The following is a 17610-nucleotide window of genomic DNA, read 5'->3' as shown; positions in this document are numbered from 1 at the left end:
CTCCTGCAGCAGCAGCAGCGGCGGCGAGGCCGGGTGGTGGGGGCCGCCGCTGGCCCCGTGCAGCTTGGCCAGGCTCTCCGAGTCCTCCTTGCCCCCCACCGGCCGGAAGGCGCTGGAGTGGTGGTACCCGCCGGTCCCCTTGCGGCCGGCCTGCCCCTCCAGCAGGTGGGGGTGGCGAGCCGGGCCCCGGCCGCCGCCTCCGCCGCCCCCCTCCGCCGCGGGCGAGGCAGCGTCCCCGCCGCCGGGGGGCGTCTCGAACAGCGGGTCCCTGCTGCCGCCGCCGCCGGCGGGGGGCGCTGCCGCGGCCGGGGGGGCGCCCAGCCCGGCGGCCGCCGCCGCCTCGCCGCTGGGCTCGGCCAGGTCCAGGAACGCCTGGCGCAGCAGGCCGGGGCTGTCGCCCAGCGAGCAGCTGAGGGCGCTGGGCGGCTGCGGCGGCGGCTGCAGGTAGGTGGGCACGGGCAGGCCGCCGGGGGCGCGGGGCGGCCAGAACATGCAGAAGGGCGGGTAGAAGGCGGCCTCCTTGCGGCCGGGCCAGAAGAGGCCCGAGAGGCCGCCGGCCGCCTTGTGGGGCTCGCCCGCCGCGCCCTCCTCCTTCTTGTGGCACAGGCCGAAGGCGGCGGCGGGGAAGCCGTAGGGGTGCGGGAAGAGGCCGCCGCAGCCGGGCAGCTTGTGCAGCACGCCGCCGAAGGCGCCCTTGCTGGGCACCGGGATGACCGGGTAGCTCCGCTGGCTCTTGCCGCCCTCCAGCTCCTCCTCCTCCTCGAAGCGGCCCCGCTTCTGCTGCAGCTCGGGCGGCGCCGCCAGCAGGTGCGGGCTCAGCAGCCCGCCGCCCACCACCGCGGCCGCCGCCGCCTTGACCGAGCTCAGCGGGTGGCAGGGGGCGGCCGCCGCGCCGGGCGGCGGCGGGGCGGGCGGCAGGGCGCGCTTGCGGCTGCCGCCGTTGAACATGGCCTTGACGTCCTCCCAGGCGAAGACCAGCTCGTCCTGGGGGCTCTTGTCCGTCAGCTTGAGGTGGCGGCGCCAGGAGTTGAAGTTGGCGGCGTCGGGCTGCGTGTACTTGGCCTCGGGCGTGCGGTGGGAGTGGAAGATGAACTTGTTGGGCGAGAAGTACATGCTGCAGTAGCTGCACTTGATGCACTTGGCCCGCGAGCTGTTGTAGCGGGCCGGGATGAAGCTGCCCCGGCAGCCCCAGGCGCACTCGTGCGACACGTCGAAGGCGAAGTTGTCCGGCAGCTTAGGCGGCCGGTTCTCCCCCAGGAAGGACTTGCAGAGCCGCTCCGCCTCCCGCTTGGTGATCATGCCGCAGCGGCGGGAGGAGATGGGCATGGCCCCGGCCCGCCGCAGGATCTCCAGCTGCACCGGGGTGCACTGCACGCAGGTGATGCCCAGCGCCACCCGCCGGTTGTGGATCTCGTTGTAGCTGAAGTTCTTCAACAGGGTGTTGGAGATCTGCGCCAGGCACAGCCGCTCCTGGCCGTCGATCACCAAAGACACGATGGGGATTCCATATAAAATCACCTGGCCCACTTGGTTCGGTTTCATGCTGGCGTGACTGGCTCGCGGCTGGCTCATGGAGTCCGGCTGGTAGGTGCTGGAGGGAGAAGGGAGCAGAATGTCCGTGGGTCCTGGCAGGGGGCTGCTGGCCATCTCTTCAGCGCTCACCCTCGGCAGTCTCCTGGGGCCCACTGGAAGAGAAAACAACACGGGTCTGCGGATGGGCCAGTGAAGGGAGGAAAGGCAAACATCACTCTCTTCTGGGCAGCCTCCGCAACGTTATAGAGCCGCCATGGCGGGCCAGCCCACAACACAACACAACCCAAGTCCCACGCTTGCTGCTTCTGCTAGGGTTTGAGACACACTTTGGTCTATTTACAAGTGAATCAGACAGAGGAAAGTTAACCCTTTTGTTAAAGCCGGGAGGCAAAAAAAAAAAAGGTTATTAGACCTGACAGAAGCTTATATGCTTATTCTAGTCCAACAAGAGCTGCACAGGTGCAAACGTGACATCTAAAAATGGGAGGGATAAGGTAGATAGTCTCTCTTATTGGACAGACTTGTGAAAGGTATTACCTCACTCACCTTGTGTTTCATACCCTGGGCTACACCCGCAGATCTAAAACCGAGCCAGTTTGCACCCCAGGATTGCTTTCCGCATTTCAATCTTACCTAGAACATCTATTGACTTCAGTAGGAGTCCTGAATGGCAGAGTCTTAAAATAAATTTAGCCTAAAACGTATTTAATGTGACCCGACTGTCCTTAGAACCAGTTTTAATTCACCATCGCCAATCAAAAGTTTAAATAATTTTTCTTAAATGTAACGGAATCCACCTCACCTATGCATTACAGCGAGTGGTACTATTTTTTGCAATGGAAAACTGCTGTCCTCAATCGCTAAAAAGAAAAATTTGGCAAGCTTCTAAAAACGGAAACAGTTTAGTTAATTTTGGAGTATCAGGTGTTAAAATCATATAGACTACTGCTTGGTCAACAGGATAAATCTGGATCGTCATTCTTGAGACCCAAATAGTCCTAAATAGGAAAAGGTGTTTGATTTGAAACCATTTTCAAATATCTACCTATTACTGTGTTGACATTAGAAAAGCGATGGGTATGTAAAGAATGTTAAAGCAAATGGTTTAAGAATTAGACGAGGTTTCGAGGAAGCCATCCAATTACCACCCACCATCAGCAGAAAATATTTAATTACTTTCCACTTTCCTTGGATGCTATTGGGACGTCCCCTCTATGAAAGATTGATAATGCCACCTTTTCAAAAGGTCGGTGCTTTTAAAAACTCAGACGTTCTGATTTCATCTCAGGTTCGAATACTCAATTCTTTAATTACATCAGTTAAGAATATTTTCAAAGCAAGTAATAGTTAAAATAAAGCGATCGAATGAATCTTATCAAACCAAATAACAAAAACGCCTATGGGCCAAACAGTTTTTTTCACCGCAGTTTTTAAAAATGCACCATCTTCTCCTCCCAAGAAAACATTGGATAATAACTGGGCTAATCAGACGCTGCATCAGTTGCTTAAAATTGTCCTTCTCCAACCATCTCAACGTTGTCATTTATGTTTAATACGTTGCAGATCATATTTATCTCTGATTTCAAAGATCATAATACAATCCTGATTCTGCCTTTGGTAGGATATTGTTATTATTTTACAGTATTCCCTTCCCTGATTCTCGGCGTTCATTACCACTGGTGGCCTTCAAGACTGCTGAACAAACCTAGAGCCGTTCAAGCAAGACAGGAACAGAGCTTGTCACCTCGGATGGATCAGATACAATATCTCCAATGGACAGATAATTACTTAGCAATTAATATGTAACAACAATTAAACCTGGTTTCCCTACACCAACTCTTCAAATAGCTTCTTCATTGACCAAGATTCTTATCTTCTCAGGTGCTATGCTGAATGAGATTAAGTCCAGCTAGACTTTCCTGGTATGATTTTTTCAAGGATTGTGCGGATTAGGCAATGTTTAAACCAGTGCAAATGATTTAAGTCATTTTCCCAGTCTTTTCCTTTCTCTCCTCCCCTTCCAAAGATGAGAGGTGGGGGAAAGCTATATATATATATATACACACACACACACATACAGCGGCGGTGGGTAAAAGAAGTCAATGGAATTTTTAAAAAGCAGATGGAAGAAAGAAAAAGTTTTGTTCAAGAAAGCATTCTATAAAAGGGTGCGTAGCATCCTCCTTTTGTCCTATTAATGTATAACCTGCCTGCCCCTCCCCTCTACACCCATCCTAAACTTTATGCAGAACACCTGACCCGAGCTAACACTGACCCGAACAAGCAACGAGGATGAAATATTTACCTCCTGAATCAGGGTGGTCTTTACATAGGCGTCCTCCTAACCGTCTTCCTGGGGGAACTCAAAAAGGAGGGGTGGGGGGTTGGGAACAGACATCAAAGCATGTCCTCAAATCCAGCAGGCAAGGAGTCTCGCAAGGTTTCCTCCGCTCATAGGCAGGCTGTCCTCTGCGTTAATACCACTAGCAGGGAGGAGAATGGCGGTTGTGAGCTGCGAGCCGGATCAGTCCCCCCCCCCCCCCGCCAGCTGATGCGCTACGTGCGCGAATGGGTCTGCGCCCAGCCCCAGGTGGAGCGATCGCTGGAGCTGCTGCGTTCCCTCTGCCGCTGAACTCCATGCGGACCGAAAGGACGACACCCAGTGGGCAAAGTGACGTCACCGGCTCCCAGGCATGTCACATCCACGGGCTGCTCCGCTGCACCAGGGAGCCCTCGCGTCAGGCGGAGAACTCGCTGCAGCGCCCTGCGCCTCTCCCGCAAACACAACCAGCGCTCGGCCCTCGTGGGGTTTCCACGGGGGGGGCGCAGACGCCCAGCTCCTTCCTCGGTGCAACCACGAGAGGTGATGTGCAGGGCCCCAAACTTGGCGTCTCTTCTCCCAGACTTCATGCACGGGTCTGTTGTCACCCTACAATGCCATAGTCTTACCCTGCCTATCCAGTCTTACCCTACGCCGCGCCAGCTCCTACACTGCCCAGCTCTCGCTGCTGCTCCGCTGTCCCCAACAAGTGGAAACTCGGGGGCCTTCTTCCCTCATTCCCAAACAGTATGGAGGTGTTTTTAAAATTACACCAGAGGATCGATCCCGCCATCCTTACTCCCCTCTTTGCCTGAATAGCAGCCTCAAGCCCTGTAGGTCCTAGGGGATTCCTCTACTCCCCCTTCTTAAAGATTTGGGAAGAAAACTTGCAAAAATACGACTCCGTGCAGCCTCTACACCTGCTGTTTTGGTCTGGTATAAAGTAAGTTTTTAAGATTGTCGTGTGTTTAAAACACGGATGCTTGTGTCCAAAGGGGTAGGGAGGTGACCTTTCTGAGCCGGAGATCTTGAAAAGGGAATTTCGGTTGGAAATCTTAAAATTACTGTAAAATAATCCTTTATGGAGCGATTCTTTCAGTAGCAAATCAGCAACAGCATCTCAGACGCTTTAGATCGTGTCAAAACTGTCGTTCGAACGTAGTTTTTGTATTTATTGTCCCTATGACTTAGCACCTCGGGATCCCCAAAAGCGATAAGGGCTAGTTGTACTCGACGGTGTACAAACAAGTTCAATGGCAGATTTGCCTAGAGAGAGATTTGAATAAAGAGCGCAGGGTACTAATCTACTATCAATCTATCTGCGCCTTAACTGGACAGGAGTTAAGAGTAAATATTACATGTATAAGCAAGAGCAGAGCGTAGAAAATTGAAATGACATTTAGTTTGTAACTCTTTACATGTTTTTGCGTGTTTTAAGCCTTATCCTGGCCTTCCTCTTAAGGGAAGAGGGAAGGATGGATCAGTTGGAGGATAAAAGTTAAAATTTTGGAAACATTTTTGTTTGAAGAATGGAGGATGACATTACATTGTTGCAATGTAACTTTTATTACAGCCAACTCCGATAGGTTCAGGCGCAAGGACTAAAGAACAAACGCAATGGACAGTAATAAAAATGCGGCGCCCCCACGCAAACTAAACTATTTAATGCAAGCCACACAAACATATTGAAACGAATTTTACAAAGGCTTATCGTTTAAGTGTCCAAGGGAAACTTTTTTCACACAATTGGCAAAAGAAATTAAGCAATGAAAATGAAATAGGTAAGGCAACAATATAGTAAAGTTTGCTTCTTTATTGATCAGGTAGTAAATCAACGCTTTGCACTTCCTGACAAATAGAGATACTGCACTACAGTTATTTTTGGCATATCATAGGGAAAATAGTAGAACTAACTACTCAAGATTGAGTCCTCTTCATCCAACTATAAATAATCACTGCACCTAATCTTGACATTCCTGCCCGAAGCCTCCCTCTCCCCCTTTGGCTTTAAGGAACTTCTCAAGATTTTCGAAACATTTCTCCTTCTTTCTTTCCCGTAGCTTTCCAAGAACGCTTGGCTAGACCTTAGCTAATGTTCTCAAATGCAGATGTGATCATACTAACTGTATGATATGAAAAAGATCAGTAGGGCTATCCGGGTGTTGCATGAACAATCATTTCTGTGTAGCGCTTCTGTAATACTTCTTCACAGAGTAGCCACGCGAGAGCAAATACCTGATGATTCCCCCCTTTAGTTCTGACAAGATCTCTGAGGGGTTTCAATTTTGTACTGAAAAAGGCGAACTGAGATGGGAAGGGGCTTTCCCAGTCTAAAGTTTGTCAGGTCCTTTCCGAGAGTGAAGAAACCCGCCGACTTTAAGGCAAAATAGAAGAGTATCTGGCTAACCGATCCAGCAGTTCCTCTTAAGCAGCAGGGTGGAGCTTGGGCCGAAGAGATGGATATTTCTAAATATTCCTTGGGATTTTTAAAAAATAATATATTTTGGGGGAGGACAACGATCCTGAGCAACCACCTTTCCGTGTGGCTGTTAATCATGAACATGCATTTTATAAAGGCTCCAGTGCACACTAAAGCGAGATGCCGTGTTCCTTTTCGACCCTTAGCATCATTTTCCAATAGATATTCCAGAAAGGTTGAAAACAATATCATCTTTGCCTAGGCAGCTAAACTGCAGCGCCCTTACAAAGCCTGGCCCTCGCTAAAACTTTGAAATGCAAACGCCTCTCTTTATTACTACTTCTGTCACCTTGTATTAAACTCTGCTAGCCCTTACACAGCTACTGTCACATACGAACCTGCTCCCTCCCCTTTTTTCTGATTCTCTTCCATATCGGAGCCTGCTGCTTTCATGTGAGCAATAGCTGTAAGCCTCAGATTGGTGACATTTTAATCAATGCTTCCTAGCCAGACTGACATGAATTTTACACTTCAAAACTCTCCTCCGCGAGCTAATTGATTCAAATTGTTTTATCGGTTAAACCAGTGTCACACATTGTATGATCTATTACCCCGCCACTGAGAAATTTCCTCTCCTGTCTTCATCACTAAATTGGTATTTGATACGTATATGGTACAGTTAGGAAAGGGATGTTATATACACATACAGGTATGCATGTGTCTGTATTACTATATATAATCTCGCACAAACCCGTGTCAAAAATTTAAGAACACCGCCTTTATAAACAAAAGGAAGACGACTCATAAAAATATTATATCAGCGTAAGGCCTTTTAGCCTCAGGAGAGAGAGAGACAAATAATTTAGGATTTTAGTATTATTTATGACGATTTCTTAGAACTGGCTTGTCTATCTGAAAATGGAGTTATTTAGATTGATATTCTAATGGTGAATTTATAGTCAAAACTCCATACATTTTCTCAAGTGTGCTAGAGCGTGTTTCTGAACAGATTTTGATAGTAATTTTCCTAAAGTAACTTCCGAAGAAACCCCTGTCTTTCAGATACTCGAAGGAGATCTCTTTACAAGGACATGCAGAGATAGAATGAACAGAAGTTTATCTCCTTCTCGTGCCTAGGTTTTGCAGCACAGATTGAATAAATACACATTCATTTCAATGCCTGGGGATACACAGCCCTAGCTCCCATTAAGGCTAATGGGCGTTAGGCCTGTAAATCCCAACAATCAAGAGGAGAATCTCGTGCCAGATCGGCCACCGTTTAGACGCCCGAATGCTGGAGTTTCTATTTCACCTTTGGGTTCCTTTGCTCTTGTTGGTTTCAGGGTAGACCATTACCTACAGACGATTCACTTTATTTTGTGCTTGGATGCTATTCTGCAGTAGCTTAAAAAGGAACGAGATCGGCCTATAGAAATGCATGTAGATCCACATGTTATCCGGATGCCGCCAGCGCATGTGTATAACACACATTTGGACAGCTTTTCAGGTTGCTGATACCATTCACTAACATCCCCTAGGAGCTAAATAATAAAACAGGAAATACATTTTGGAAAGAGTCTAATTCCGAAAGAGCCTTAGCCAGACTTTGTATTTAGTATTTGATATTTTAAAGAGTTTTAAACTTTTTAAAAATTGTTCTGTAGAGTGTAATAACTTGTCTGGAGCCCCTAAGTAAAACTTTAGGACTCCACCTGATAATTGCAGTGCAAGGACATCTGAGTCAGAAACCCACGGGCGTTTTCCCTCTTTCAGTATCAAGGCACGGATTCACTTGGTAATTTACACCAATAGATAAATGAGAAATAACTGCTCTGAACATGAACGGGGTCACACTAGGTAAAACTAGCATAAGTGAAAGGAGATTTGCCCAATCATGCCTCTTTAAGAATGGCCAAGTGTCCTGTTCCAGCTTAGCTTGTGGAAATCCTCGTTAAAAGAACCGGTGGGTATTCGTGCTGAACCTCACCTTGCGGAGGAACCTGGTGGTCGTGGAATTGCATTGAAAAGAAGTGAAGCGTTCATAATCTAGAGAGGCCTCGCTCACGCGTGGCCTGCTACCGGGCAGGAAGAACTAGTGTGAGGCTTGCATAGGCTAACAGGTTCACTTTCTTTTGTGAGCGTCTCTGAGTGAATTATACGCCCAAGCAGACTGTATATAAAGAGTAAACTTAAAAAACAACACATGGTCTGGTAGCACTTTATAGACTAACAAAACACATATATGGTATCAGGAGCTTTCGTGGGCGCAGCCCACTTCATCACCACTCCGGTCATCTGAAGAAGTGGGCTGTGCCCACGAAAGCTCCTGATACCATCTACATGTTTTGTTAGTCTATAAAGTGCTACCAGACCATGTGTTGTTTTTTAAGTTTATCCCGTACTGACCAACTCGGCTACCCCCTGGAGCTTCTGTTTATAAAGAGGTCCGCCCGCTGCCCAGGGCGCTCTACATTCTGGTCTCACTTATACCGGTGTAAATCCGGAGCAATCTCGGGGGAGTCTGGATTTACACAGGGTAACATCGCATATCTGGAGTCATTTTCTGTCCATTGTCAATGCTTGAATGGCTTATTTTACAACGAAGGACCAGGGTTCACCTCTGAAGACGAACCGTGGGCAAACTTCGGATATGGACAGTAAAACTCTTTCGCTTCGTTTATTACCCCTCCCCTCCTCTTGCCGCTCCCCTCCCCCGCGCAATTATCTGTCTGTAGCGATCGCTTTAGGGGATTCAAATAGAAGACAGAGCGATTCCTGTTCCTTGAGGAAGGGCAGATTTGAAAGTAACTGTAGAGACGGGGGAAGTACCATAGATTTAGCCCAACCCTTCATGCTTACAACCCTCCCTCGCAGCTTTTATTTACTCCAGCAGCGTTTATCCTACCAGACATGCCAGGAGGAACAAGGATACCTCGCTGCATTTTAAAAAGCCACAAAGAAAGCCAAGCTCTGTAAAATTCATGACCTGCACACCCAACCCCTCCCAATGAAACTTGCAGCTATAAGTAACGGGCGCGCAAGGGATCATTACAATTGGAAATATTCATGTGCCGAAGCATGATTTTTAAAAATACGGATATGATTTTATATTGGAACTTCCTTCACCCTGAAGTCCTCTTAGTAGTTGATTAAAAACATATTATTATTATTTGAATCGGAAAGCAAAAGGGGCCTTTGGAATTAAGATGGTCCCATCTGGAAAACCTCAGAGCTCATTTAGATCACATCACTTCAGGCTTTTGTCTCTGCTCCTGAATAATCTAAGCTAGACACAACAAAAGGGCAGAGACCTAGGTAGAATTTCCACTGGCAAAAGACGCTTCTGCAGCCATAATCAGCATTATGGGGAAGGAGACACACCACAGACTCTTTCTACCGACACTTTAAAGGCAGTGGGAGAGTTTAGGGAAATTGATATTTCTGTGGATCTTGAGAGGTATTTCGTAGCAGGAAAACTCCAGCAACAGCTTACTACAAGTATGGCAGAAGGAGTTATCTATTTTTTGTTTGTTTGAGACAGGTCTTTTGACTTCAAAGTTAAATATATGTTTCATGTAATCGAAGTTGCCATTATTCCAGATATTTGCAAACCTTTGTAAGATATCCAAATAGTTCCACTGTAGGCATAGTTAAGTGGTATAATCGAAATCAGGATTAAATCTGCTGGCTGGAATTGTATTAAAAGTTCAATTCGTTATCTTAATGCTTAGTATGAGAAACTACACCCTGGGAATAGATTCTTTCTAGATACCTCTTTACGCTTTTTGGGTCCATTGTACCTTAAAAGCTCTACTGTCCTTATTTCTATAGTTTTTTCCTGCTTATAGACGTTTATATATTGATGGACAAAAGCCAACAACTGCAGATTTGGACATTAGCGAATTGACCACCAGAAAATAAACTTCGGCTGTTCATTGGTTTATTTTACACAATTTTAAAAAAGTGATTGGAAAATCTAAATCCAGAAATATAGTTTGTTTCAAGGTATTTAAGAAAGAGACATATTGTTACAATTGAAAACCAAATGGGGGTGGAGGAAAGACCAAACTTTTGAAGAAAACATGTTGCGATCATGAGAAAACTCACAATGCTGGTAAATAATTAAATTTTGCATCTTTTAGAACCAAGTAACCTTGGGTGTCTTAGAAGTAAATTGTGCAAACAGGCAATTAAGAAGTGCACTGAGAGTTTCAGAGGAGATATAATGAACCAACTTTAATTACTATCTTGAAATTAAAAATGTAATATACAGATTTAAATTTATTTTCACCTAAATTGTGTATAAAATTATATGGCTTTTTTCCAGGCTCAGAAACGAATTGCCACCAAGCCTGCAACTAAAAAGTCTGAAGCACTTTCCAAACCCAGTTCCCAGACACACAGTAATAATGATACATTTATCATTACTGATGACCACCCACTGGTTTATTATTGCTTTGTTACAACTATTACAATCATGAGATTTCTTTATTTACTGTTAACATTCACTTAAAGCTGAATGTTAATGACTCTTCTGAATTCACCAAAGAGTTTTCTGTTATATTTCAGGAGTAGTTACGTTTTCTGTTTCAGAAATGGAAAATCATAACATAATACAAGGCGGAGGATTGGGCGAATGTGGTGTTCCTTTTTTGTGGGGGGGGGTATTTAAAATGATATTTAAAGGGATTTATCAACTCATTTTCAACAGTTGCAAAATGGTTAGCAAAATGCACATACTTGGCTGTAGCTAATTATGCAAGTATTTTATTACAGGAGATTCATTCATTATTGATAAATGTTTGCAGTAACTTCCTGCTTAGTAGAATTGTATTTTATGAAGAATAAACAACCTCTGAGTACTATGTTTGTTTAGCTTTTACGCTTCTCCAAAATTTGATAGTTCACATAATCCACTGATGGGTCTGTTACGTCACAGTTGGACTCTAACCCCCTAAATGTAAGTCCTTTACTATTCCACTACCATATTTCCCCCTTCACTGTCATGTTTTCATTATTATGTTAAAAGTTATTAGTCAGGGACTACATTATACTATAGAGACATTTCCCCAAAGATTTTGTAATAGAATGGATTACAGATCACAACTGGACTGCCCATGTTATGGAGGTAGTTGATTAGAAGCCACAATGACATCTGTGTAACAAGCATGTAGCTCGATTAGTGAAAATATTATGCTATATTAGAGTAGAGATGTCACAACCCTATCATCAGGGTTTAAAGCACCACACGTGTTGGCACAGGTGTTTCTTAGACCTTAACGGCGTTTTAAAAGCACGAGGTAAAATCTGCTCCATGCTTCACTTTTGTTTCCAAGTGTAGCTTTTCACGTCAGAAAATATCGTTGCCTTACAAACTCACATGCGTACACAGGCTTTTGACTGGTTGACTGATGCCTCTTCCCCACACTTAAATTTTTTTTCAGGCCTTTCTCCAGTTTAAGTACAGATTCAGACTGCCAATCGAAGAGGAAGGATGCCTTTTATATTAAAGCACGAACTACTTTCCCACGGAAAACACCGCAGCAGACCTATTTTGGGTCAAGCTGGGCTCCGTATCCAAGCGTCCTTATGCTTTTCACTCCAATAGGGACGGGGCATTTGTTACAATCCTTTAAAACGCCAGGGGCCCAAAGGGGGTGGGAGATCGAGGTGGTCTCCTCTGATGAACATCCAGGGAGAAGCCAGCCAAGTGGATCATTTCCAGTTGCAGGAAGCACTTGGGTCAAGCACGCGGTATCTCTAGAGCCATGGGGAAAGTTGGCTGTGGAGGAATGGGACGGCTTGGGGGTGCTGAAGGGACAGCTCCGCTGGGCCGGGCAATGAGAGACCTCGGACGCAGCGCTGCGTGAGAGGGAGTAGCGAGCAATTGCCTGATTGTCTATAGCAGCCTTCTTTAAATAAGCCCAGTCTGTTCCTGTCCCCAAGCCACCGCAGCAGACCCTGCGCTTTGGCCCTGGTTGCAACTAGCAGAATAAATCTCCCCTCCCCCCTTGTGCTTGGCATCAGTTATTTATAAGCAACGCTAATTATTCCGTGGGGGAGGGGGAGAGAGAGAGAGAAACGAAGCGTTTGCAAACTTTTCCTAAACGCACCCGTTAGTAATAAACGCCCGCGGTCCTGTCCCGATTGCTTCTGCTCCCTGTGCAAGGCTCCACGCTGGCAGAGAGAGGGGAGGTGAAGGTGCCCGTACACAGGCCGAGCGCTGCTTTCCCCGCTGGAGCCGCGGACTGAAGCTGGGAGAAAAGCCCTTGCAAAGGCGCGTTGCTTTTGTGGCCGGTGAGCCCAGAGCCCGGCCATCCCAAGTGAAGGGCTTTCATCAGCTAGAACCCGCGCTCCGCAACCGGGCTCGTCCTGCGTGCGGTGTGGAGGGCAACACGCCAATAATTGCGCTAATACCCCGACGCATCCACTACAGAGGGCACCGTTCAGCGGGTTGACGGCTTGGGCCCGGGAGGAGTTTTAAGGGAGCCTGCTTTCAAATCAGCCGCCTCTCCAGCGCCCCCCGCCCCCCACCAAGGGAGGGGAGAGTGAGGAAGGCTGCGGGCTGCCGCTTGCGTACCTGTTAGACGCCGCTGGCGGGGAACGCGGAGCCGAGCGCCTGGCTGGGTCACCACCAGAAGGCATCGGAGCCGGCTCCGAAACAGGGGCCAGGGCGGCGTGGCGCGTCCTCGCTGGTTGCCTCTCTCATCCCCCGCCCGCTCTGCTCTGCGCCGCGCCGGGACGTTTTTAGGGGCGCGCTTCCTCGCTCTCCCCCACCCTCCTGCTTCGGGCAGCGGCGGATCTCGGACGCCTTCTAACAGCCAGGCAGCGCATTGCAAGCCGCAGCCCGGGGCAGGCGGCTTGCCCTCTCCCCAGGGGTGCGGCTGCCAGCCAGCGGGGCCCCCCTCGCCGCCACACGAGAGTTGCTCGGGGCGTCCCTCCGGGACCGGCGCTCAGCTGGCCGGGCCGGGCTCTGCAGTAGCCTCCGGCTCCGCAGCGTGTGAAAGCGGCTACTCCTGTTGGGTCAGCTGATTATCTCGGCTGGGAGCGGCGTGGGTCCCAGCCCGGCTGCCGCACGGGAACCCGCAGGGTTTGCTCAAAGAGCCTGGACACGAGAAGGGGGGAGGGCAAAGCTTTCCCCTTTCCCAGCCCCACCTCACCTTCCTAGACCCCCTGACTCCATCCTCCAGCCCCCACATCCTCCAATCCCCTCCCTCTAGCCTCCCCCCTCCTCTCGCAGCTCTTTCACTTCTTCCTGATCCTAACCCAGCCACCATCCCCATAATTCACCCTCCTCCTCCTTATGCTCGCTCCCTCCCCCTACAAACCTGCCCACCTCCCCAAACCCCGCTGTCCTCTGCCCAATTGGGGGGGTTGGAAGAGCCCTCAGGAGGCCACCGACCCCTTCCCCCTCCTAAAAGCAGGACCAAGCCCAACTAAATCATCCCTGCCAGGGCTTCGTCAATTTCCCAGACGCTCCCTCCCCACTTGAAGTGAAGGAAGAAGTGAAATGCACCAACGGATTCCTCCCCACGGAAGCAATTCTCAAGGGAGCTGGAAAGCTCCGCAGGCTGGGAGACATCTTGACAGCCCCCCATACAAAGGGCCCTTCAGTGGGTGCTAGACCTGGAACATGCTTATTTTCCTCCCAAAAGAGCACCCCTCCACCGCCACTAATACCTCTCAGCAGCGCCCCTGGCTGCCCAAACTAGGGGGCTACAACCTCAGCTCCTTCCTAGGAACACTCTCAATTCCTCGTGGCCAGAGCAACTCCCAAGTCCCCACAAACTTCCCGGCCTCCTGCGTGTCCCTCCAGCCTGCTGGCCCTGCGGAGAGCGGTTCCTCTCCACTCCTCGCCTAGGAAACAGCCGAGAAATCATTAAGTGTTTTATTTCCCCCCAAAGTGGTGTTTTTCATCGGCGGAATTGATTTACAAGCTCTTTCCCCTTTCCTAATAAACAGCTTCCAGAGATGACTGGCCGCGCACAAGAAGGAGGCTGCTCCAAAACAAACAAAAAACCCAACAACAACAACAAAAAGCAAAAAAAAAAAAAAAAAAAAAAAAAAGCCAGAACCCTAATGAGTTCAATTACAATGTGGTAAACACATCGCCTCTACGCTTTAATTAAGCCTGCTGTCCAATTTTAACTCATTAGTAATTCATTAAGAGAACAGCTTTTAGCTGGCTGAAAGAGAAAGCACCGCAGCCTGCGCCTTTCCGCACAGACCCAAAGGTATTCGCCTCTCCCCTCGGTTTGGTGCGCTGATCCGAGGCGAAAGGAAATATTTTGCTCCGCAATGGTCCTCGTAATTAGAGGACGTTTACCCACGAAAACTAGCTGCGGGGCAGACATGAACTGACGCCCCTTCTCCCATTCCTGGACTCCCTTTTGCCCCAAATGAGACGTGTACACCCCGCTCCAAAATCAGGATTCACCTGTCGCTTCGAGCGCAGGGCAGGGTTTCTTCGACGTAAAGAGGTACAGAAGGAGGGTCGAATCAGGCCCAATATTTGCACCGCGAGTGTGGTGGGAAGGGGCCCCAACATTTCTCAGGGACTACTCCCTCAAACTGAGAGGTACGAAGTAAAGGCGTGAGAGGTTCCCCCTTCCTAAAATCCGGGTTTAGGAGTAGCATGAACCCTAACCCCTTCTGCAATGCATTTGCCTCTGAAATAGCTCTTGCAAAAACCCTACAGTGGAGAATATTCAGAGCCCTTCCTAAAAGTAACTTACAAATCTAAATCCATTTAAATATGGATAAATGCACGTGTGGATATTAGTTATGGATAGATAGACAATCTAAATATATCCAGATCTATCTCTGTTCCTGCTTGCTAGTTCTCGGTGTGGTCTATTTCCTTTTAATTGTTCACGGGTAAATCTGTAGCTCATTTGCTTAGAAATCCGTTTGTTTCCTGTTGCTAGAACAGACTCTAATTTGAAGCGATTTGATCACAGAAATGTACATTTGCAACCTCTTTTTTTTTTATCCTGCGGGACCTAAATATATCATCTGTTTATTGTGCCTTAATCAATGATAGGTTTGCAGCCAAAGAGCAATATACTGATGTCTTGTTAAAAATGAAGAAAGCATTTACTGACAGTCAGGATCAGTTCAATTTAAAACGGATCTTGGAACAAGAAACAGGGAAAACTGACCCCGTGCAAGGTTTGGTATTGTGAAGGAAGACAGGAATCTGCTGAATACAGGACCCGATCCTGCATTCCAGATTCCTGCTGACTTGAATGGGAGTTTGGGGAGGAGGTGCAGCATGAGCTGGTGAGTTTCAATAAAAGAGATTAATGTTTGTTTCACTACAGTACGACCGCTCAGGAGTTTGCTACAATAACGGTACTGCTTATAGTGTCTGTGTATTCGGGCAGTGTCTGTACGTACAGAGACAGTAGACGTGTACAACAGCAGCCTTTGAACCCGATAGAGAGCACGTCCCCTCTAAGACGTTGCTGTCTCTCATGACAGCAGCTGCGATGCGCTCAGTTTCAAGCGGATTCCAGCAACCAGCCGGTGTGGAAGAGGGTAGGAATTCAACAGCCGGCTGGTAAATTTCAGGCAGGCTTCAAGCTGCTTCTCAATCTCTCTTCTATCTTGTGTATGCTTGTGGGGTCTAATTCTGAAGTCCTTTTCAGGGGCTGGAGTAGACCGTATTCCTGGGTGTCAGAGCGATCATCCCGTAGGGTAAAATGGATGTAAATTATTTTGCCTGTAATCTACTCCCCACCCCTGCCTGGAATTTACGGAAACGCTCTGTAAATAAGATGCCAACGCACTGTGAATAAATCCTCGTCGAAGCAGCAAAACGCAAATCTCTAGGGAGCTCCTCCTTACCCAAAGCGTTCAGCCCCGGAGCTGAACTCACGGTACCTGGCATTTTATCCCACTCCTTTCTTCTAGGTTCTAATCCGAATGGAATTCGGAGTCTGCACTCAGATGTGTTACCTTCCACGGAGCGCGCTCCATTTCCAGGCTGCTCCGCAGCAGAAACGAGATCCTCACCACCAGCGCAAGTTTGCCTCGATTGTTCTACTTGGGGCTGGCTGTGCATGCGGCACATGTCGGGAGGGAGGCAGGGGGCCCTGGTGGCTGTCTAGCCGGCAGCATAACATGCCCGCCGGTTTAGAGAGGACGATTTGGTGTTTAAGGTGTTTTACTTGGAAAGATGGTGTTCAGCCTCTCGAAGAACCTAGAACGATGCTCGGAGGGAATCAGAACTGGATTGTGCTGGAAACAATAGCAAAACTTCCAGGGATGAACAAACACTTAAACGGAAGTAATAATAATACATAATGAATAAATCAATAATTAATACTTTTTTTTTTGGCAGCACCCGGATGTGCCACTCAGCGATTTAGGCCCCATTGTGCTAAGTGCTGTTGTGATCTTTTTAGTCCAATGCGACTCTTTCCCTCTATCGCTGCAACAATCTCCTAACCAGGAATTAGGAAAATAAGAGTTGCTCACCTGGCTCAGACCCCAGGTCCATCTAGTCCAGTGATTTCTAAACTGGGTACATGCACCCTTTGGGGTATATGTGCTCTCACAGGTGGGTAGATAAGAAAAATCATTTTAATGTCAGGCAACCCATTTTATGGACTAGAGAGGATTTCAAATTGTGGGGCATGCTCCCTTAGGAGGGCTCAGAATGTTTGGGCAGATGGGTGGCTGTCCCAGGCGGCTCCGGCTAGCCCCATGCCACCTTCACCCCTGGACTCATCTCAGGGGGCTGCAGCCTGTCTGAGGTGGGGGGAGGGCTCAACCAAAAATTGAAACTGAAAGGGGGAGGGTCTCAGCTCAAAATATTTGAATATTTGTGCTCCAATTTTTGGTTGTCCCCCCTCCACCACAGTCTGAGTGGCCCCAATCAGAGGGTGGAGATGGCAGTCCCTCCTTGAGCCCTGACACAGAGCTGGCCTGAGATATGTGGTGTTCCTGCTTGCCCCCTATCTTCCTCAGGGGCATGCCCCACAGTTTGAAAACCCCTAGAAGGACTTAGAAATCTCAGGGTGGGGCACATGACCCCATGTGACCTCTGCCTGTCTGATTTGGAAAGGAATATGCAGCCTAAAGTTCTGATTTGATCTGTCTACATGAGTTGGAAAGGAATATGAAGCCTAAAGTTTGAAAACCTCTGATATAGACCACCATCCAGTTCCCAACAGCACCTTCAGGGGAAGGTACAAGAAATCCCACAGATGGCCATTCTAGGATAAACCGCCCATAGGGAGAGTTCCACTATGCAGCTAAATCACCCAGGTACTATTGAAAATCCTACCTGGTATTTTAAAAAGGCAGCAATCAACTGACATGTGGAGGGGAG

At 48.2% G+C, this 17610-nt stretch overlaps 1 protein-coding gene across 3 annotated transcripts in view; it reads right to left on the bottom strand.

The window, feature by feature from the left end:
- SKOR2 (SKI family transcriptional corepressor 2) overlaps positions 1-13229 on the bottom strand; it is a 51386-nt gene extending 38157 nt beyond the window's left edge. Inside the window, exons 1-2 of one of the 3 annotated variants that reach the window (XM_075932705.2) lie at positions 12853-13229; positions 1-1685 (exon numbers count right to left, since the gene is read on the bottom strand). The exon at positions 1-1685 is cut by the window's left edge and continues 459 nt beyond it. In XM_075932705.2, the coding sequence (XP_075788820.2) occupies positions 1-1647 (1647 nt within the window). In that variant the 5' untranslated portion in view covers positions 1648-1685; positions 12853-13229. Of the gene's footprint in view, positions 3077-3838; positions 4173-12852 lie in introns of those variants that run through there. The other 2 variants (XM_075932704.2, XM_089779458.1) reach the window with 2 other exon arrangements.
- Between the last annotated feature and the right edge of the window lie 4381 nt (positions 13230-17610).

This window comes from Pelodiscus sinensis, chromosome 6, assembly GCF_052426305.1.
Source record: "Pelodiscus sinensis isolate ZL-2025 chromosome 6, ASM5242630v1, whole genome shotgun sequence".
In the NCBI taxonomy this organism is placed as follows: Eukaryota; Metazoa; Chordata; order Testudines; family Trionychidae; genus Pelodiscus; species Pelodiscus sinensis.
This window is presented reverse-complemented; position numbering and strand designations above follow the sequence as displayed.